This window comes from Hetaerina americana, unplaced genomic scaffold, assembly GCF_022747635.1.
Source record: "Hetaerina americana unplaced genomic scaffold, ioHetAmer1.1.p SCAF_6, whole genome shotgun sequence".
Taxonomy (NCBI): Eukaryota; Metazoa; Arthropoda; class Insecta; order Odonata; family Calopterygidae; genus Hetaerina; species Hetaerina americana.
Window position 1 is genome coordinate 53,229,784 of NW_027287205.1, and position 23,926 is coordinate 53,253,709.

General features: G+C 33.6%; 1 protein-coding gene across 1 annotated transcript; it reads right to left on the reverse strand.

The window, feature by feature from the left end:
• Nucleotides 1-4,676: 4,676 nt before the first annotated feature.
• On the reverse strand, nucleotides 4,677-21,985 carry Bx42 (Puff-specific protein Bx42). The gene is made up of 11 exons (XM_071593794.1): nucleotides 21,963-21,985; nucleotides 21,591-21,735; nucleotides 21,353-21,520; nucleotides 20,332-20,514; nucleotides 20,101-20,225; nucleotides 16,370-16,505; nucleotides 12,914-13,030; nucleotides 11,423-11,564; nucleotides 10,417-10,516; nucleotides 9,708-9,989; nucleotides 4,677-7,013 (listed from the first exon to the last, which is right to left on the reverse strand). Exons 1-11 carry the CDS (start codon nucleotides 21,977-21,979, stop codon nucleotides 6,782-6,784), a joined length of 1,647 nt encoding a protein of 548 aa, XP_071449895.1. The 5' UTR covers nucleotides 21,980-21,985; the 3' UTR covers nucleotides 4,677-6,781.
• Nucleotides 21,986-23,926: the final 1,941 nt, after the last annotated feature.

Here is a 23,926-nt window from a genome sequence, read left to right on the forward strand (position 1 = left end):
GACTCATTTTTTCGGTATTTATCAGAGAAACGCGTCGCTACATTTCTTCAGCAGCTTGAATTACGAATTGTCTAATCACACATAATTTCAAACTTCTTAGAACCTTCCGCACGAGTGCCACCCCATTGGTCGACACGATCTCACACATGATTGGTCTTGACGAAAGAGAGAGGTCTTCCAGTTTTGAATTGAAGTTCTTACAACAATTGAATACCTTAATCCAGGGTAAAAATGACTTTTAACTATATTAAAGTTTGGTAATAATATGATATAAAAAATCATCACAAGTGCTATTCAAAGTTATTTTCGAGAAAAGCGAAAAATTCTTTGCGGTCGTTATTTGTCTTTCCAAAAACAAATTAAAAAATTTACAGAATAAGAAAGGAACTCCGACATTTTGAAAATTTCCCTTAATTCCCTTTCCCCTTAATTCACGTTATTTTTACCATACGCATGCATTTATGGTACATGCGATTTACATATTTTAGGAAATACATATAGGTATACATTACCCACTTCTTTACTCATAGAAAACGGTAAAATAATTATCATCAAACACCCAGAATATTTTATACATACAAAACCAACAGTTGCACACAAACGGAAAACAGTGATAAAAAAATGGTACTAATTTGATGGTCTAATTAAAATATTACCATTTTTTGGCTCATAGTCATCCATTACCATCATCTTCAAAGAGAGAAATATAATTTGAAATTGCTGAATGACTTCAAAAAGAAACAACATTTTTACAGGGCTTAAAATAATACACTCACTCCATTTGGTACTACAATGCCACACTTATACTTCCACTACCTCACTTTAATACATTCTCCTCATGATTTCAGTCTTTAACATTCCCTCCCAATGAAAATATTCTGCATCCACCTTTCCTGCCTCTCAACAGTCCTCTCACACCATGCCTAGCACTATTTCTATCCATCATTTTCCATATCAACGCCAAAAATTCCTCCAACCTATACCTGCCATCTTGCTTCAACATCATATAAATTCACACTCCATTTCAAAATGTTCATTATTGTTTTCTGATATCCTTATTAATTGTTCCAGTCATCAACTCCCTTCTCCTTGGGAAAGTTTCTTCACTCTTCTTCTGATGCTCCTACTTCTTTCACCAGGCACAAAATACTGTATAGCGGTATATGGCTCCACCCTCTATAATTTAGCAGTTAACTTAGGCTACCTTCTCCTCAAAAGCCTCATAACTCTTAATTTTTCATTGATTTTCCTTTTGTACTGATCATGGTCATCCCACTCTTTTCAGACAATGAGAAGTGAAGCTCAGTGATCTAGGAGAGACGAAAAGAGAATTTTGCTAGAAGAAGGGTGAAAGTGGTGATTATCAGAGTAAATTTTGTGGTGTACAAGGGAATACCACTACTGAAGTTAACTGACCCATGATGAGCCCAAGTAACTATTAGCTAAAACCAATACATTCCATCACACACCTACCAAATCAATGATTCAATAATTTTCTCCACTGACTACATTGATCCCAATCCCTCCTAATGAGTGTCACCCACATCAAAATGGTCAAAACTAACATATCCTCTTTTACAATTCCATGTTCCACAAGGAATGTTTAAAATCCCAGAGGAATCACTTCACCCAACACCACTAGCCACACATCCCCTCTACCAACTTCCTATCAACCAGACCAAACTGGTCTTTTCATGCAAATTCAAGGAATGAAAGGAGTACTCAAATGACTCTGATCACTAATATTATTAACCACTTTATGACCTAAAACCTTGATGTGATGGAAAAGCTTGCAAGGAAATATGGATGTTTTAGGTCCGTATGAGGTGAGATGGATGGATATTTTGGATTACTGGAGTGATATTTGTAGAGCAATATACAGAATATGGAATGAGAGCCAGTGAGGAGTGGCATTAATATTGAAGAAATAGTAAGAAAGAAGCATAGTTAACATAAGAGCAATGGAAAGAGCATAGAGGATAATATTAGTAGAAGTGAAATCTGAACTAACAAACTTGGTCATTGTATACATGTCACCATGCAATCATAATTGTTAGGATATACATACAATCAGTTAGGAAGAATAATTGAAGGGAAGCATCTGATAGTGATGAGGTAATAGAAGGAAATCATAGGTGAAGGAAGGGATGGTATATAGTTGAGGAATATGGTTTATTAACATTGAATGACTTTTGGGAGAAATCAAACTAGTTCTGCTCGAGACAGGGGTTAATCATCACATACACATGGCTTAGACAACAAAAATGTTGCAGGTATATGGAAAATGCTTATGGATTCAAGAAGATATCAGCTAGACTACATTCACACAGTTACCTGGGAGTGGATGTGGACTCAGATCATAATTTAGTAATAATGAACTGTAACATGATTCAAAAAGATAAAACAGTGAAGATGGTATAGGAAATGGAATTTGGAGGCATTAACAGGAATAGCAAGAAATGAGTACTTCAGCTTTATAGAAAATTGTGTGAGGACAGGGAATACAATGTACTATATAGAAAATCATGGGAACAAGTAAAAATAGTTACATCGAAAGCCACAAACTAAACCATAGGAACTATAAAAAAGAAAAGGACAAGGAAACCATGGACTACAGATGAGTTGCTAAGAATATCGATAAGAGAAGGAAATGGAAGAATGTAAATACAGAATTAGGTGGGAGGTATCAAGAGTTAAATAATAAACTGAGGCAGGTAACAAATAGATATGGGGAGTTGGCAGATGAAGGTTGAATCTCAGTCGGGGGGCAAGAAGGGAAATCTGTGTTAACAATCAATAATAAGTCAGGAGCCAGAGGTCATTAGTTGAACTAGGAAATAGCCATGAGAGATGGAAGGAATATATGGAAGAGCTATTGTATGGTAAAGACATTAGACCAGGGATGCTGGATATAGAGAGAGAATATGATGTAGGTGATGATAGCTTATGTCCATGCTTACTTAATAGCAAGAGGAAGGGTGGGAGGAATGTTATGTGAGGGGAAGGTGGGAGGAAGTTTGCATGAGCTTATTGGTAGCATTTATTAGGAAGGAATTTCGCTGGAAGAATTCATCAGATCAGCATTAGTCCCTATTCCAAAAAAAGTAAAGGCTACTGTATTCCAAAAAAATATGTGGGGACTATAGAACATAAGTTTGATTTTGCACTCAGCTAAAGTGGACCTCAGGATCATCAACAAAAGGATAGAGCAGGGCATATGATTACTTTATGTATGATCAGTTAGGATTCAGGGAGGGGATATGCATATATGATCCCATTGCGGCATAGATGAGAATGGGATTGAGCAAAGATGTCAACAAGAGGCTCTTTAAATTTTGATATTGAGCATAATTACTTACAGCATACCTCATCGTCATTGAAGCAGGATAATAGGTGAAGAATGGAGGCTTTTGAAATGTGTTTGGAGAAGGATGGAGGTAAGTAAGTAGAAAGGAAAACAAATTAGGAAGAGCTAGGTATGGCGGGATAGGGGAAGGTATTGTTCAGATAAATCAAGGATACAGGAAAAATGGATGCAAATTATGTTGATTAGCAATGGAATGTTAAAGACAGTGATAAAGGGGAGAATGGGGAAGGCAAATGAGGAAGGGGTGGGCTTAGGAGATGTTGGGTGGAATGAATGGAGGAAGGTAGCAGATGAGGATGAAGAGGGGCTTGTTGTAGAATAGAATGTTGGGTTGTATTTGTTATGAGAGATAAGAGACTTATTAGGTAGTTTGTGTCCATCAAAGACCTACCTTAACTGGTAGATTACCTACAAAAAGAATATACTGAAGGCAATAGCACAAGATACTAAGAAAAGAATAATGAAAAACTTTAAATAGGGAGTAGTATTGTATCGCTCAACTGTATTTCAGTTGAATATCCATCTATGCCCATGAGATGAAGATAGCAGAATTGGAACATTAATATTTAACGACAAAAATTCCATCTATATGAGAATATTAAATAACAAAATGAAGTTTAAGGGCCATACAGAAAAGATGCACCCAGGTACAAAGAGGAAAATGGCTGACCCCTTGATGCCTCTCATTAAAAGTTGGCTAATGCCGATGCCAGTTTTCTCTCCACCCTTCCTCCTCTCACATCCATCCCAAATGGCACAAATGACCTTAGCTGTTGGTTTCCTCTCCTAAAACTACTACAGCTACTAGGAAAATGTTGACTACAGGGAAGTTGAATAAAAATATCATACACATGTAGAATATGTAGACAAAGCAGTTATGGCAATACTAAATAATGGCAATAGTGCTACTTCTGTCCCCAACAGCGTTCTAATGAAAAATTCCAAGAAACTGAGGGAGATGCCACAACAGTAACTATAAATGGAGTCACCCATTAATATGCATATCAATGGAACAATTTCAGGGAGTAAAAATCATTTGCCTTGACCTGGATGTGAATGATTTTTACACTCACTGCATTGACAAGCATTCTAATGCCTCAGTATTTTGATTGTTTGGTTTTTATTTTGAATACAAATGAAGTACCTGTAGGAAACCTCATCTATAGACCAATCCACTCTTTAGTAAACTAACACCTTCCAGGCCTAATATTCACTGTGATATTTTTTTGGATACCTGCCAATGCTGAAATCTTTCTTATTTTCTAAACTATAACAATGGAAAAGTATTTAAATTTAGTAATTATTGTACCAGTCAAGCAATTTATTTTCACGCAGGTATGTAATTAGAATGTGCATGGACCTCCCAATGAGTTGGGAATATGGTTTACATGCTATGGACCTTTTTATGATTAACTATTTGTTATGATTGTAAATTATACATCAATTGGTCAGTTATTGAGCAGAACTTAGAAATTCACACATACATGTAACATGCTGCAAAGTTAGGAAGCATCAATAACATGTGTATAGAGGAAGTTTTTCATCATACTGACAAAATGAATGGTTTTACCATGTATTATCACAAAAGAGTTACCAATGGAATATTTCATTACCAACAGTAATATGTCATTACATCAGGTACTCCCTATTCCTAAGTTATGATACCCACATTATGATTTGCAACTTGCCACTGAAGATCAAACCTGGCTTGCACATTTTCCTGGACATTACATTCAGATCTCCTGGTCCCTTAACACATGCTAACAAGAGCTTACTCTAAGCATTTTGTACTTCCATTGATATTAAAGTCTACTACACATATCCCTGGACATTCCACATCAATTTCGTAATAAGATATTTTGAAACTTCAGACACTTTTTCCCATGTTAACAATTCAGGCATCAATGTAGAATCCTTTCAACAAGGAGTACTAAATAATGGTGCATCAACACCATCATTGAAGTGGCAAGGCACAGAAAAAAATGACATGGCACCTGCAGTTAAATTATTAATATTACAACTTACTAGAAATAATCAACAATATTCAATATGCTATTATTCTGGAAGAATACATCATATAAATGTTTTCCACCTGATATAGGTTGCCATTAATATACTTATCAACAAATTCCAATGCTTCTATCGAAAGTATTATTGAAATAATATATCAGCTCCCAAACTATCTAATTATATAAACCCTCTTAAGGCTACTATACAACCTGTCAAAAAATCATATTCAATAGAGAGTATTTTTGAAATGAGATGATGCCAGATCCCTAATAAATCAATCTAGTTATTACATATTATCTAAATGGGTTCAAATCCATAGGTGTCCTTTCATTTACCAACTCCAAAAAATTTCTATTGCTGTCATTTGTCATGAAATAATTTTTCAATGCAGTAAAGGAGGGAGATGGCTAATGCCAGATTTTGAATTTTTATGGTTAACTTCAAGGTATGGTTAGGAAAAATTTTTTACAGATAAGAAGAACACACTAGTAATAACTAAATTACATTTACTGATGAAAATAAATCATCTTTGACATTTGACCATGAGTGAGTTATTTTCAAATGCCATACAACGAAATTCTAAGCAATAATAACCTAGAATTTTTATGAGGTCACACTTGCAACTGAATCCATCCAAAGTATATGCAGCCAATGTAAGTAATCTAATGTACAAAACTAGATATACACCTATCTTTGCAGATGAAGTAGACCCCATTACAGATTACAGTACTTAATTTTACTTTACAATTGCCACAGGGGAAAAATATTTCGCAATGAAATATTTTTGTTAATATATGATTACATTAACTATAAAAATGCACAACAGAAACTGTGGGCCACAATACACAAATACTTTGGCTTGCATTTGGAATCATAAAATATGTAGTTGACATAATGCTGAATTACATCCCTATAATTCTATCACTTAATCTTCTTTCATCAGCAAAAAATAACAAAGAGTCATAATTTGCCACTAAAAATTCATTAGTACAAATTTGATCACTTTGACCCACATGCTAATCCTTTTCATCTAAAAATAGTGAATCATAATGGCATGTGATGTCAACATCTTAACATGCACTTTTTTAGGAAGAGAAAATTCCCATATGAAGTCAAGCAATATCATCGCTTCATTTCCAGAGCAACACTGGTATGAATTTATAGATCCGTGCAGATGGAAACTGAATCTATTCCACCATTAATCCCCAGTTTAATGGTTCACTTGATGATTGTAGTCAAGTCAAAAATGTTTCTGAAAGGTAAATCCACAGAGAAGCAGCCACTTACAAAAAAAAGTTAACTTTTTCTCTGTTCAACTTCTTTAGTCGGAAAGGAATACACATAAATAGTTGAAAGGCATGAAGTGAACACACAGTGAGACATTTGTGGTACACTTTAGGCACTTCAGTCTTTGCGCCTCCTCTTTTCCTTATCGTCTTTCCTATCCTTGTCAAAGCCACTGCCACTTGGACCTCCACCCTCCTTGGGCCTCTTGCTTGCTGCACGCTTAGCTTGTGTAAGAAACTGATCCAGTCCGAATGGATCTTCTTCCTCCTTCTCAAATTGAACTGGACCACTTCTAGATGCAGCTGCTGCTGACCTGTCTGTTCCACTGAAATCTTTATCCGGAACAAATCTGAAACAAAAACAGTCAAAACCCTTCTTAGATAATCATAAATACATTCCTTTCAAGAGTAATTAAAAAAATTAATTCATTAATTGTCCATAAGAGGTATTCTTCAAACCTATGCAGTATTCACATCAAGTGAAAGGCTTTGTATGGAGACACTTATTCATTTAAAGTACTGCCCTTATCATTATCATCAAAACCATCCAATACCTGTCAACAATTGGATTATACCATCTACAGACATTTGCATCATAAATACAAGAGATATGTAGTTCTGGATTATATCAATCATCAAAAATGTTATTAACTGTGCAATAGAAAAAAAGTGCAATAAAAATCAATGAAAGATGGAGGTAAAGGAAATACCAATATGAACTAAAGGGGGTATTGGTAAACTCTACTTATCTATGAAACCAGCCAAAAATATGATGCTCTGGATTTTAAATTGATATTAACTTAAAAAAAAAGGAAAATTTTAAAATAAAAAGAAATAAATGTACCAATTAATTTTATGTTAAAAATATAATTGTTGAAAATCTTATGAAGCTTAAAAATACTTTTCAAATAATGAATGCAAACAAATGGATGAAAACACATTTGTATGGTTCTATTATTGAGATGCTACGAAGTACAACAAATTTTTGTTACATGAAAGTGAGGTCAAATTATAGAGTATATATTAGCATCCATAGTTCAATTAACACCCTTTCCAAAACACTAAGATGCACAGTAAATAATTTTGAAAACAAAATAAGGCAGATGGAATATAAAAACAAGATCATGGTACAGTTATCATGTCCAATAACCTTCCTGTTTAAATTCTAATACTTTTCATGAAGTAATAACACTTGGACATGAAAATTTGGAATCCGCAAAATACTGACACATTTAGAAAGTTTATTAAAAATATGGAAATTTTCATCTAGGAAGAAAGTTAAAAATTGCTAAACAATAATAAAGTTGGAAATTTGGAAAATCAGGATTTATGTTTTATTACTATTTAAAAACATTTTTGTGGGTCTTGTCAACTTTTCTACTACTCAAACATAAAAACAGCAGATGAACTATCTAATTTCTACTTTTTTCACTACTTAAGTATTTTTATGCAAGTTTTCAAATTTTAGCATTTCCTTCAAAGCTTAAAAGAATATTGAATTATTTTAAAAAGATGTATTCAATGTCATGGATGAACTGCACACTTAGTGGCAGTAATATAAACTGCCAGAATTAAGAATTTAAAATTATGGTACAGTACTAACAGTGCAATTAGGGGCAAAATTTTTTAATTTCAACTCTTCACTCATAATTGCTGAATACTCTAGAATATGTAATGGGTGAATGTCACATTTATATTGAAATGATGTTGCATATGGGGTCTTGATATGGAAATACAAAACAATTGGAAGAGAATATGAATATTATTGTAAACAAATTAACACTTGCTTTGAATCAGGAGAATTTCATAGTATAAAAATCATTTGCCTCCATTATGATTGGAAATCAGTCGTTCATATTAATAATATACACTAGTATACTTATTACTTCATTTACTGAGATTTAAAAACATCATAAGAATAAGTGTAGACTTAAAAGGCAGTTATTACAAATAAAGGAAGTTATGCCAATATTTTAATGACCCAAGTCCAATTTTCCGAGTAAAAATTGAAAAGGTTTCATCACATTCAGAATAACCTACATCATGAATCAATTTTTCTGAAGCATGACATTTGAAACACTAATTTTACAATGTAAAAATGAATACTAATGGTATGCAACAAAAAATACGGCTAAAATTGTGAAAAATATCATAGCATGTTAACATGAAATATATCAGGGTAGCCACTTGATCAATGATTTTAATTTCCCTGGTATATGTTGTTTATTACTTGAAATGCCAATGTTTCTTAATGGAGTCATCTTAAGGGCCATAAAAAAATGATATATTTCTGCTTAACATGACATTTCAATTATTTTTGAGTAATTGTCAGCAGGGAAAAGACAGTTCCCAAATGAATACTTTATTTTGAATAATACTTAAAACTCCATAACTTTTATTTACAAGAATCAAAATTTATTTAACTAATTTGAAGGAAATATTAGGTTGAAGGTACTGACATTTTTTTCCTAATTATAAAAATTTAGGAACCACGTAAATTTTCTTGCAAAAAAATGTAGAGTAATTCAAAGATTTATTTAATTATCTCAGCTGTCTTTCAACACTAGTTAAATTGTCCCTCGAAATTTTGACCAAATTAATACACCAGCTATTAACATTGGCATTTAAAAAGTGAAAAACATTTAATGCATCTTAAGAGTGTATGATTTATCTTCTACAGTTGATTATCAATTTGTCCTTGCTTTCTCTTAGTATTTTACTATCAATACAAAGGTCAGCAGCATATATTCAACATCAAATCTTAAGGAGAGCAAATTTTTCAACAAAATTTTTTATAATCTTACTAGCATCAAGATACAGCATGAACAGGCTTCACATAGAGGATAAAATATTACCAATTTAATGCCTAACTCAAAATGCTGTAAAACAAAAAATACCACCAAAAATGTTACATATACATCCATAGAGTTTATACAGACAAATTTTGAATTTTATTGTTCTTTAAAGTTTGGAAATGGAAAGGTTACTAAAGATACCAATTTTCCATGCAACTGTGGTCTACAGAGAGAAAAATATATTTTTACCTGCTAGTTTTGACCAGCTTCTCCAAATCCTCTCCATATGCATCCCGATCTCCAGCATTCCTTGTGGGGCGGTAAAGATGCTGGCCAAGTGAACCAGCCTCCCTCCATGGTCTATCGTAAACATTATAGCTCTCATCATCCCCAAATCCACTGTCCATTCCCCTCGTTTGATTCAGCAGCCTCTGATCAAACTGAGTCTCACCCGCAGCACCTCCTTTGGAAGGCATACCGAGTGCAATCTGTTCACTAATATCACGTTCACGCTCCCTCTGCAGTTTGGTCCTGAAAATGGTTTTGGTAATAATGAACAACTAATGATGAATTCTGTAAAGTTTACTTGATTTACAGCATGACAATGTTTCTGCCTTTTCAATAGAGATGAAAAGATTTAATGCCAGACTCAAATGATTATAATAATTAGAAGATTAGATTAAATTAACATGGTTCAACCAATTATTCATTTCTCAAATTAAGACTCATAAATATGGGGAAAAGACAAAAACATAAAGCAAATACATGATTAGAGAAATAGGTCCCAGAATCAATAGAAATTAAGCCCTCTTTTACTCATATTACATGTTACGGAGAGGTTTTAATCCCAATTCATTCCCCGTTCTAAATCTCTTTTCTTCAAATGTTTTTACACTATGATAAAAATCACCAGATGTCTTACGAGATATAAACGTAGATAGAGGGAACATGAACTCACCTTTTATCTGGAGCGGCTCTGGCCAGATTTCTATCCCTCTGCCTATCCTTATGCCGTTCATACCGAAGTTGGTCTCTCTCCCTCGCTTCTTCATCTTTTTCTGGAATGAGTGAATATGTATTAATTCACTTGACAAAAACAAATGAAATTTGCAGTCATGAATCATTATGGTAAGTACTTTAATTTTACATATTGGAATTTGAAATTTATGCATTTAATCATTTCTGGCGTAAATATGTGGAATAGTTCCATGATGAATAATGTCAAAATAAAATTTTGTTAATCACATGAAAAATGAAGTGTAATGCAACCCAAGTTTCACTGCCATTCAGTGTCATCAAGCCAGATGATGCTGCACCACAGTGAAACCTGGCTCACATTTAAGTTTATTCCTCACTTGGATTTACAAAGTTTCATTTTGGCATTATTCATCTTAAATTTTATGCACCACCTCAATACCAATTAAAGAAAAGAGTGCTGCAGTTGTGGAACAGTGATGCCCTGATGTAACTGGGATTGCATATATTGACACTCAAATGCATGGAACAGTTTATTTCGCTATGAATTACATGCCAAGGATATTAGTAATAGTATGGCATACATATTTTGCCAACAGTAAAAGTAATTCAGCATCAGTGCTAAATCTAAATCATACTATTGTATCAACAAATTATGCTTGAGCACATGGTAGTATACTACTGTCTCCGCGTGTTTAGTTATAATTTCCCATGACATCTATCAAATTTAAATGAGCATTTAAATATTAAATTTAAAAAGGTGAAAAGCAAGAAAAACTTTAGCTGTTCCTTCATCATCCTAACATCCACAACACATTTTTGGCAAAAGACCATTGATTCTCTGAAATTCTAACGTTTTCAAGAATTGAAGGATTTATGGCCACCCTGATGTGTATAATGAGAGCTGATTTCAGCAAAAATTGAGGTGATAAAGCATTGCAGGCTGGATTTTGGATTTATACCTCTCATTTTTCAAGGCATGTACTTACCAACAGCTGCCAAAGTACGTATTCCTGCTCTTTCTTCTCTGGCCTTTTGAGCAAGTGCCCTGAGATTTTCTTCCTTCTTTTCCTTTTCTTTCTGAGCCAGCTTCTTTTCCAGTTGTGCTCGCATTTCCACAGCTTCCCGAGCCTAATAGGAGAAACCAAGACAACTACAGAGCACAGGTAATTTTCCTATTTGACACATTAAGTAACTCCCCTTTGCTCAGCAGAAAATTTGAATGATAGTCTTTTATCATTTTTCAGGACAGGCAAGATTTTGGGCTTAAACACTAAAATGAGAGGATTTTTACTATGATATTTAATTTTTGGTTTAATTTTGATTTTGAACACTAGCTGGGGTGTTAATAAATTTCTGATAATCATCAAAAGAATTTCACATTAGAGAATACAAATTAATGATAGTAACTTAACTCTTAATAAGGGAATGTTAACCATGCAACAGAAAAAATCTTTGTGAATTACACACAAAAAGAGATATGAGCTCTCAAGTGATTAAACTTAATTGGGATTATATAAAGTGATCTTCTACAGTACAATCCCACCCTTAGATATTTAAATTAAATAACCAACCCGGATTATAAACAAAAATTTCACAGAAAATAAAAATTCAATCACCAAATCAGTTCGACTTTACTGAAAATTTTTTGGGCAACAAAAGACTGAAATTACCAGAAAATCATAATGAGTCACAAGGAGTATGTTCACTAATTTGTAATTGTATTAAGTTAAAATGCAAAATTATCACTCTTTAGTGACATAACTCCTGATTATTTTTATTTTAATGACATGCAAGAGTTAAAAACATGAAATTTTACTTCGTCACTGTCTTTTTCAAATTTCAGAAATTTTCAAATAAAAGCTTGATCATTGCTGAACTCAATACAGAGCCTGTTATGGGATGACAAAAGAAAATGAAGGGAATGAGTTTTGCAAGAAATAGGCTGGATAATTTAATTAATGAAATAGGAGGGTATGAAATAGGGCAAGTAAAACACTTCATTTTTGCATTCAGTGCTTTTGATAAAATTGGGTTGCAAGAATAACATTAAAAGGAGAATCGCATTAGGTAAAGAAGCTTTCAAAAAGAGGAAGTAATTGCCGAGTGTTCTGAAAACTCCTCAGCATATATGTGCAGACCTGAAATGAATAGCCTAAAAGTCACGTTGAATGTTAAACTAGAGGAAAAGCAATATTTAATGCTAATATCTAATTTCTAAACTGTAGCCATACATGATTTTGAACAAATTGAGGAAAATGAGTGAGGAAATCTCACAAAAATATCTTCATAAATAGCTTCATCAATTAATGCCCAAAATGCCATATCCTTTTCTCTCCCCTTATTTATCAAGCTTTATATCACATCTTTATGGTGATAGAATCATTAAAATCATCCTAACTACCATTAATTCTAAACTTGGTTACAATTGAACAGATATTTATTTAACATCCCTGAATGTGCCAAAAGATTACACTTACTTTTCTGTCAGCAATATAAAGAGCTTCAGCAAGTTTTGCAAAATTCTCATTGATATGGACTTGCTGCAATCCTCTTCCATCAGCCGCCAGACGTTTATCCAAAGGGATGGTGTATCCCTGTAAAGAATCACAAAATGATCTGAGACAAATGCTGTTAAAGCGTTGCTAATATAATATGGCAAAATTACCTTTTCATAAGAGAGCACTTATCCTATTTCAATTAAGGCATTTTACCAATGCAGGTTTTGGATAGTCCCTAACCATTATTACGTTCCACAATCATACTCATATGCACATTCTAGGTTGGAATGAGTTGTAAAAACATGAATAATAAAAGAGCATGTAATTAGAGGATAAGAATACCAAGGTATCCTCTTACACTCAGTGTACACTTTGGATTGTAAGAGGATGTCTCAGTAGCCTAATTGGCTAAAATACTTGGCTGAACATCAAGGAATCCTGGTTCATATACCAATGAAGGTGAACAATTTTTGAACTTTAAACTGTTGCATTGGGTGATTATATTATCGAAGTAGTGTACCTTGTGTTACTAATAGCACAAGAACATACACATTTTGTTCTTTTAAATATATTGCATTAGGTAAAGAAGCTTTTATGAAGAGAAAGGAATAGCTGTGTGTTCTGAAAATTTATTAGCATATGTGTGCAGACCAGTGGTGAAGTGCCTAAAAATCACGTTAAAGCACCCTAGATCACATTTATTATAGAAGTAATTAAATAGTATAAGGTATGATTTTTAAAACAAATATATCGGATCACTACATAGTGGATTTGAAACTTGCAAAACAAAATACTGTTTTGCAAAATATGATAATGAGATCAAAGAAATAATATGTGCCAAATCAGTTACTAGTTTACTATCTCAGTATGATTGTGGTGAATTGATATTAAACTCAGAACCTGACTCACTCCATGAGGGTACTGTAAATGCAATGCAGGAGTGGATGACAAATAATCAGCTAGCAATGATAACATAAAAGGATCAATTGTTCAAAAATTGGAAAAACTCACCTCCTAATAAAATATATAGAATAAACTACCGGAAATGTAGCAACAATGTCAACAATGAAATACGAAAAACTAAAATTAAATTTTATAGAGATAAATTTAATGAAAATAAGGGTAGTCTAAAGAAAATATAGAGAGCTATAAACAGTTTAACAGGAAGAAAAATCGGGTGCAATACAGATCGAGACCTAATAAGATATTTTGGTCACATAAATTCTGTTAAAGAGAACACTTCCAGATTCTCTAAACATTTCGCCAAACAAATAACTTGCCCGAAAGATCATGATAATTCCACTGAGTTCGGTAAATACAAAGAACCAAGTAAATAGCATAATAATTAATTTAGCAAAAAGGATGACATACATAAGATTATTAACAAAATGGATAGAAACCAATGGGTCACGGTGGTATTGGAATACTGGGCCTCAAAAGGTGCCCTATCATACCAGTACTAAAAAATATTGTAAATCATTCAATATGCAATGCAACAATCCCCAATGGATTAGAAAAAGCTGTCATTCGACCAATGTACAAAGAATCTCATAAAGGCTTGCATAATTATCACCCAAAATCAATACTACCTGCCATTTCAAAAATCATGGAAACTGTTATTGCAGACAAATTGCTGAATTTCCTGGATAAGAATGAAATATTATCAAAATTTCAATTTGGTTTCCAAAAAATAAAGGAGCCACAGAAGCAACTGAACTAGCTGTGAACAGTATCAGAGATGGAATGGATAGAAGGCTTAACAAGGTATTAACATTTATAAATCTTAGAAAAGCTTTTGACAAGGTAGATCACAATATATTGTTTAAAAAATTACACTGAATAGGAGTTCATGGACCCAGCAACCTTTGGTTATCTAATTATTTAAAAGATAGAAAATTAGTCCCTAAAATAAAAAATGTATGTAGAGAAGATCACAAGATAGAATCTACTCATAATTAATATAAATGACATGCAAGTGCTGTCATTTCTGCAAGTTGATCTTGTATGCTGATGACGCAGTACTCGAAATATCGAAACATAGGGAACTAATTGCAGCTATTTAGGGCATGAAACTTGACTTAAATGATATCAGTAAACGGGTACATTATAATAATTTTGCTATCAATGAGAAAAAATCCAAAGTCATGTTTGTGAAACACTAAACCTCTTGACATCATAGATATTCAATTACAGATTCATTCACATTACTGCCTACATTAAACTACCAATAACTGTAATTACCCCATGCTGGAGCAAGTAAATAAATATAATTACTAGGGGGTAGTCATTGATCTATCAACTTTGGTGAACTAATTTAAAAATGAATTACAAATTAAATTACATCCTTCACCAAGTTCACTACATTATTAGTTTAGTAGTTTGAAAGTCATCAAAATAGTGTGTTTGGCACAGGTTGAGAGTGCTTTAAGATATGGTATAACCTTTTGAGGATCCATTGGTTCTACAAAAATTAATTTACTAAAAGATAAACAGCAAAAAATCCTAGAGAAAATGTCTGAGGCTAGATAAAAAAATACAAATATTCTAGATGAAAGAAATATCTTTAAAAAATTAGGAATTCCGCCTGTACACAGGCTGTATGGACATGCCATCATAATAGGAAACAATTTTTATGACAAATATAAAATACCCGATTTAAACAAAAAGGAATTACCATTAAGGGACAATTTTAAGTATATAACAAAAAATTCATACAAATCAAGGTAGAAGAAAATTGGAGGTTACTGGGCCTCCAATTTTTAATGAAATACCTAAAGATTTAAGAATATTACAGTCAGTAAATGCTGTGAAAGGGAGAATAAAAGACCGACTATTATACAGAATGGATTAGGGCTTGAAACAAAACATGACACAAATGATGTAGCTTTGTCATTGCAACACTATAAGCTCTCATTTTTGTTTATGTGGCACCTGCTGTAAAGCCAGAACTGACTGGCTCAGCAGGACCAGAATGAGTATTCCATGTATAAATTTTTCATTTATACCACTATTACATATTATAAAGATCATATCACTATGGTATGATAAATATTGTCTGTAATTGTATGTTGTATTGATTGTCTTAATTATTTGTAAATCATATATGATGACGATTATACCACCATTGTAAAAAATAAATAAATAGCAATTAAGAGATTAGATACTAAAAAAAGACAAGTTCTATGATATCAACTGAAGACATGAGAAACAAGTTAAAATAAAAATTACAACAAGAAACCTTCAATCTATAATTTATGTCCCATTTACCAGCACTGAATTAATAATCAAAAGAAAATAAATACATAAAAAGTGATCATATAAGATGCAGGCATAAAATACTTTAAAATGACAGATTGCCCCAATAAAAATCAGCAGTGAAATAAACAATTTAATTGCTTTTCCGCAATGCCTATAACTGGAATGCAGGTATATTACTTTTGCGTTCTTCCAATTGGAAATGCATGGTGGTATCTTCCACTCCTTCTGTTCTTTTACTGTGACTTTTCGTGTTGGTGAATGCATCACAGGAGCTGGAGGGGAAGGTGGGCCCCTTGGAATCTTCTTGTTAATTCTACAAATTAAGACAGAGTGAAAAGCATTAGCAAGGAAGAGATCAAGAGCACAAAATGGTTGATCATCATGGCATGCATGAACTCTAATAATTAGATACATATTTCTGTAGGATGCTACAGTCTTAAAGACCCTTTTTTATAGGTGAAAGCATTTCAACATTTACAAATGACTATGCTTCAGAAAAATAAGAATGACATTTAACTACTTATTAGAAGAAACATCTAATATGAATATTTTCTGCAATTAACTTCTCCAAAGATTACATTAATTTTATCACGACTCAATTGATGGAAGAAGAGAGAACTGTATTGATAATATCAATACATTTCTCCTTCTTTCATTGAGAAGGATTTCTACCATGTTATGCCCGAAACTGTATAATTTAATTGACAATAGTAATAATTTACAGAAACCCTGTTTTAATACTATGTTCATCATCATGACAATTACTCCTCTTAAAGACTAATATCAATGACATGTAATTCAGGCATGACAAGACTTTTCATTGAGCAGTAATAGCATTCACAAAAAGAAACTTATTTTTGCTTGTTATAGATGTAATTTAATGGAATGAGAAATATTTTGAACATCATTAGGACTGATACCACGGTTACACTACATTAGCAGAGTGACACCCGTAAGCCTCACATTGAAACTTATGAAGAAATTTGTTGAATCACAGATATATTATTCAATTACATTCAGTTAAAAAGAGTTCTCCATTCTTTAAGGATTGTAACAGTATATTGTGAAATGCCCAAAATCAATTTTTTTCCAAAGATAACAAAAATGCATTTTCCTTCAAAATATATGTAAAAAATAAATAAATGTTTAATGAGAATTTCCAAATTATAATCCATTGACATTATATGTACTGCCTTTACCAATTGTGCAGTCTTCCCCAGCTCTTGATACATAGAACACATCTCCTAACTATAAAATTTTCTGCACAATCATCAAATTCACCGTGATAATAATGTGAAGTGAACCTTATCTACTGTACTTGTATTATGATCACAAGTTTCAGTAGCATAAACAGAATTCTACTTGAGATTTGTTATGAACACGAGATGACAACATGCTTCAACCTGAATTACAAGCAACTGAAACATTGACACCTGCTTGTAATTTCAACTGTTTACTTATTTTTACAAAAAATAATGGTTAATAATAAGGTACCTAGAATAAAAATGACCCATTTTTTAGAAGGTGAAAAGATGGACATGACTTGGCTGATCTGCAACTTCAGACACAGTGAACACAGATGTGATTTTGAAAACTTTCACTCTGAGGGTGAAATGCTAATCTGTTGACTTGAAGCCCTGTAATTTTTACTAACTTTAAGCAGCAAACAGTTGGAAAGTTGTCATATCTCAAAACAGTGGAATGCAAGTCCTAATGAGTGTTGTAGGAAGCAATTTGTAAGAGGAGTGTGTCTATTTGTGGAGCGTGAGTAAAAGGGACACTCTCTCCTGGCAAGGAATAGAGTTTGAGGCCATGTATGTAAAATGGGACTCATGGCCCTATGGCCCTTGAAACAGTAGGCATTCAAATGTAAAATAAATTTTCTCCCACAGTTGGCCGTTTACATGTACACGTTTTTTACAGTTTAAGGGCTACAATACGCGGAGAATACTTTTCTGTGGATGTGAGATATGGACAATGGGAGTGACAGAGCAAAGAAGATTCCAGACTATTGAAATGGGGTAGTAACAAAGAATGATTTAAATGAAATGGATTGATAGGTAACAAATGAAGAATTAATTTGAAGATAGGGTGAAGAGAGAAGACTGTACAGGGTGTGGCATGACAAAATTCAATTTGAAATTCTCACTATTTTATACAACATGTAGAGGTTACCATTGGTGCCCAAATAAGCTTGACATATGTACTGATCAGTCATCACCTCAAAATGGTTACAATGCTGAGAACAAATGAGGAGAATATTGAAGAGCCATGATAATTAAAAGTGTACATGATGGTCGCTCGCCAACAAAAATTATTCTGCTCTTCAGGTACCCGAGATCGAAGGTATACAGCATATGATGTCATCGTGGAGTATACTGAGTCAGAAAAGGCCAACAATGGTTTGCAACACCCATGAGGAAAATTCACTCAATGGCATTTTGTCAGGATGCCCGACAGCTGTCAGGGTGATGTCATGCCACTGTATTTCTTTAACAAAGGGGAAAATATCAACATAGTTGATTTGCGTGTTCTGACAAATGTAGTGAAGCCATGGAGAGAAACTATCATCTAGAAGGTTGTATGTTTTCCAGCAAGATAATGCACCAACCAATACGAATCATTTGGTGCAAAATTGGTTACCGGACATGTGAAAGTTTTGCTTACAGTTTTCTTCGAGTATATGGGCGTGGTGCATTATGAGTTCTTGCCACAGGGTAGAACGGTAAATAAGGAATATTAACTGCAAGTTATGCACAATTTGCACGTAGCAATCCATCACAAATGCCCGGAATTGTGGAAGAACAAAAATTGACTTTCGCACCATGAAAAACCCCTGCTCACACATTGTTTCTTGTGCGTGAATTTTTGGCCAAAAACAAAACACACTAATGATGCCACAGCCACCGTTTCCCAGACCTGGTCCCCAGTGACTTTTTCTTGTTTCCAAAACTGAAGAGGCCCATGAAAGGACGACACTGCACTACGATTGAGGAGATAAAGACTGCATCGAAGGAGGAGCTGAACAAGACGCCTCGTGAATAAAATGTTGGCACCAGTGTATAATATCTAATAGGGATTACTTTGAAGGGGACAAATCTTATCAAAAATTATTTATTTATTCATGAATAAATAAATAATTTTTGAAAAACCACAAGGCACAATACTTTTCGAATAGACCTCGTAAATGAAGGGTAGAAATTTTCCTAGTGCTTTTAATGCATCATAGTGCTTACAAAATGGGGCTTAGTAGTCCAGGGGTAGTGTGATGGACTACTGATTACTGATGGTCCAGGTTCAATTCCCGGGCAAGCCTCTCTGGACAGCCTCATCTTCACCTAAGCTATTACTTGGTACCAGATCTTCCTGGGAAACCATAACCAGCAAATGGAAAGTAACAGGCCCCTTACCCTGATGTGAGGATTTTACACATTGTCAATATTAGTACTGGGTGTATTCTACCATCACCTTGCAAACTGACCTTCGGGTGATCACTGTGTTTAAGGTTTTTAATGATCATGAAATTGAAAAAATGTACGAAGTATGCGTATCAAATGTGTAACATGAGCTAGAGAAATAAATATATTCATTTCTCTCAAGGTGTGTCATTCACAAAATTCACATTGAATATTTAATTTAAATTTGAAAAATTACAAAGAATCACAATTGTTTATGCAAGAGAAAGTATGAGCTAATCTCATACTAAAAATATTAACTCCTGGATTGATAATACTGTCACATAAAACTAAGAAAAAAGAGAGACTAAAAATTGCATTAAATGAAAAAAATCCTAAATACTATGTCACTTAGGTTTTTATGGTGTCTAATTAAAGATTTTTAAAAATGTGAGCGCCACAATCTGCATATTTTGGCACTACTCACAAACCTCCAGAAGATACACGAATTACCTGAATTTGGGTGGTTCCATTGGATCTTTCTGAGCTTCAACCATCCTTATCACCCTCTGTTTTGCACCTGAATTGAATGAAACACCTTGCTGTGATGGTGTGTATCGGATGTACTGAGCAGGACCCTGAAATATAATATTCAACAAATTAGGCACGGAAAATGCGAAAAATGCAAATATTTTCAGAACAACTTCTCAGCATATGAAATTGTTTACTAAGCAAGTAACATACCAATTTTTCAGCAAGTCTAACAGGCATTGCTGCGGTAATCTTGGAATTAGTAAGTTTCTCCAGAGCCTTTCTCGTCCTCTCAGTATTTTCCTCAATTTCTTCCTCTGATGGTTTTTCTAATGATGGGTCATCTTCTCCAACAACTTCCAAAGGTAGCAGGTCACTTAATTTGGAATATATTATCTGAAATTTTAAATGTTGGAATTAAATCACTCACGGAAAAACATACATTTTGAAATTGAAATGCATCAAAGTGCATCTTTAGAGTACCTTTCTCAAGAAAAGTCCTGAATTTTATAATTTCCTGATACACGAAACATTCCCTAAAATATGGACTGCTCCTGTGAGCCAAGTATCCTTAACAAAGTACCTTTAACCCTGTGAATGATTGCAACTGTGTTCGAGTGTTTGGGTCTGTAGTTGGTCACTGGCGAGGAAGTAACATTCCCACAAAATACTTCAAAGGGGTGTTCTGGTTGAGAGGTTGCAGTTGATTACTGTCGTGGAATTTCTTTTCCCACAAGCCATTACCACAAAAAAAATTGTTTTCATTGCAGGACGAGTGGTGCTAACTTTCATTTTAATTTATCTATTTTATTACTAAACTATGTGGATGGATCATAACTGCCAAACACTAGCGTAAAAACTGTCATATATATGTCGTTTAATGAAATAAACATTTCCTTTTAAATAGCATCATAATGTTACAGTTTACTGGTGAAAACGATAAAATACTCTCACTTTACAAAAATGAATTCCTTTTGCAATCATTTGTTGCTTCAATGATAACGAAAAATGCATCTCACGCAAGAATTATTTCAAATGTCAACAAATAAACATAATAGGAGTTATGGCTATTATTTTGTATTTTGACTAGCATCCTATGGCTTACCCCTGTCAGGAATTAAAACACAATTGCTGCAGTATCCACTTATTTCCCCTTAGGAGAGGGTATAGGAAAATATTTGAGCAACATTTGTGTCTATGACAGGAAATTATTTTGTCCCACCAAGTCTCTTACCTTGTCTTTTGAGTGTCCTTGCCGGGCGATGACATCGTACTTCACCTTTCCCTGGGTGTCCAGCTGTACAGCTAAAGCATTTGACGTACTTGGGGTGTTTTCTTTCGCCATGCCAAGAGGGTGCTGAGCAACATGTATCTCCGGGAATGCTCCACCATCTCCGAAATCCTGATAAAATCATTGTTTACATTTAATTCACGGATAGAAGACAATAATGGGAAAATGGATAAATACGTACTTCTACCGTCCTGGGGACCCATCCTCCTCTATGGCCGTAGGGTGGGATATGATTATTTACAGGAACAACAGCGGTGACTGTTTGTCTCAATTTATTTCTTTCCTCATCCCTATCCCATATAGGTTGAGTAGGTGCAGGAAGCAAGCTAAGACACGAATAAATGAATAATTAAACCTTTTAACCAAGCTCCTGGCATACAGTAAACAACATTTAGATAAATTTCATAAACACATACACGTCCGCTGCTCAAAAATAAAAACTATTCTAAATAATTATGGAAAATTAGATGAGTTAATTTAATTTTTTTAGATATATCATTCGATGGAACATATAGTTAAGGCTCACTTTAATATATATATTTAAATAACTCACCTCGTCAGCGACGCCATTTTGAATGACTTCAGTTCGCTCAGCTCACAGCAGGGTTCGCTGAAATCGGATAATGAGATTAGATAGTTTTCAATTCTTAAAAGTCGAGGGCAGCACCACCTAACAAGCATTCAAAACAATTTACACATGTACTCTAATTATATTAGTTGGGAGTGATGTTATCAATTCTAATCCTTGCTTACTGGAACTCCTCCAACGGCAGAGTAAGAAAACCAAATCCCATTGCTTAATTAGTGTCAATTATAATACTCAACTAATGACTATCAAGCATTTTGATCTCAGAGTATTTGGGAAGTTAGTTTTGTTTTACTTTAAACTAGTAAGTGTATCATATATATAGTATTCACTCGTATATATACCTATATTATTATATAGGTACATATATACTCGTGTATATACCTATTCCATATAATAGTGCGTTTTGATAATATGTTTTGTCCTATGGTTTACCATAAAAATCATACAAATTTGCAGTGAAAAGTTGAGAATAGGTGGTTAACTTGAGTAAATAAGTATTCACTAAATACACTGGCATTATAATACATTCAATGGTAAGCATAAGCCTACACTAAATAGTTGAAATGATGTTATTAGTTCAGGATGCATTGTTCTGAAAGTTATCATGTGGTGCTGGGTTTGTCTGTTCCAATTTGTAATTATTTTAAGTATTTGATGCTGAAAATAGCATTGTGTTAGACAAATGGTATATTATTTATGTGTAGGTGCGGATCGTTCATCTCGTTGACACGTCTTGTTTTTTCGCTAGTCAACTGTATTGTCAGGGCCTTGGGCCCTCTTACTCTGCATGGTACCTACTTGAAAACTCAACCACAGGACTTTTCTATGCAATTAAAATCTTGTTGTATAGAGCATTCTATTGCATTTTATCTTATGAAATTTAGTTGAATAAAAGCTTTAATTACTTTTTAAATATGTCTTCACACATAGATACTTGTAAACTTACTGCATACCATTTAGTTGAATGATAATATTTTTGTAAGTACCTAAACATTTTCATCCAAATCTGTTCCCGGGAGAAAGAATGTAATTCTATGCAACCCTGCATCCGTTGAAGTGATTTGTTGGATTACATAATGTTGCCTCCTACATAAAAGAAGTTTTAAGGCTAGTTGAAGAAAAGTGTATGTTTGGAGTGGAAGAGTGGAGAGACGTACGTGTGAGAGTGAAACAAGTGGAAAGAACTTTTATTTAAAATGAAATTGTTTTGGACAGTTTCCATAATAATATTATAATTAATGAAGGAACTGATGAAAGCGACAGTGACTAGGGAATTTTGTTAATTGATATATGGAAAAATTAAAAAATAAATAAATGTAAAACAATTTCAAATTATTAATTTCCTATAGTTTTTAAAACAGTGTTAATGTACTGTGGAATATTGTTCCATTACAAAAATGGCTGAGAGTAAAACTCGAGCGTACTCCTGGCGATGTCTCCAAAGCTGTTCGCAAATCCTTCCGCAAATGCTTCATTGGCTGCACTGTCCCTGTTTCGGAAACAGGCTCGTAAAACTTATGCATTTTGTTGAGAAAGTTGTATTTCAAGCTCTTAGAAGTTTGCAGCTCTTAAGTTTCTTGGAAATCTTAAATAAAATAAAGCTAATGGTGAGTCTATTAGTATTGGTAGTCTTTAATAAATTTATTGTGTCAACAATTTGGGAGGCAGCCATTTGTAATTAATCAAAATAGGACACACGAAACAATTATTTGTGAAGTATATGGAAGCAAAAATTTTTACAAATACGTGAAATATTCTTTTCATTTCACCAAAAAAAACCACATGCACAGTAATCAACCCGAATTGGAAACGTTAAGGGCTAGGAAACCATGGATCACAGATGAGATGATTACAAAGATGGATGAGAGGAGAAAATGGAAGAATGTAAACACAGAGTTAGGCAAAATGAAGTACAAAGAATTAAACAA

Excerpts from the sequence above, each read along its gene's own strand:
- Bx42 (XM_071593794.1), bottom strand. Across the intron at positions 21,521-21,590 it reads GGGTCCCCAGGACGGTAGAA|GATTTCGGAGATGGTGGAGC; the intron begins GTACGTATTTAT and ends TGATTTTATCAG. Across the intron at positions 10,517-11,422 it reads ACGTACTTTGGCAGCTGTTG|AAAAAGATGAAGAAGCGAGG; the intron begins GTAAGTACATGC and ends CACTCATTCCAG.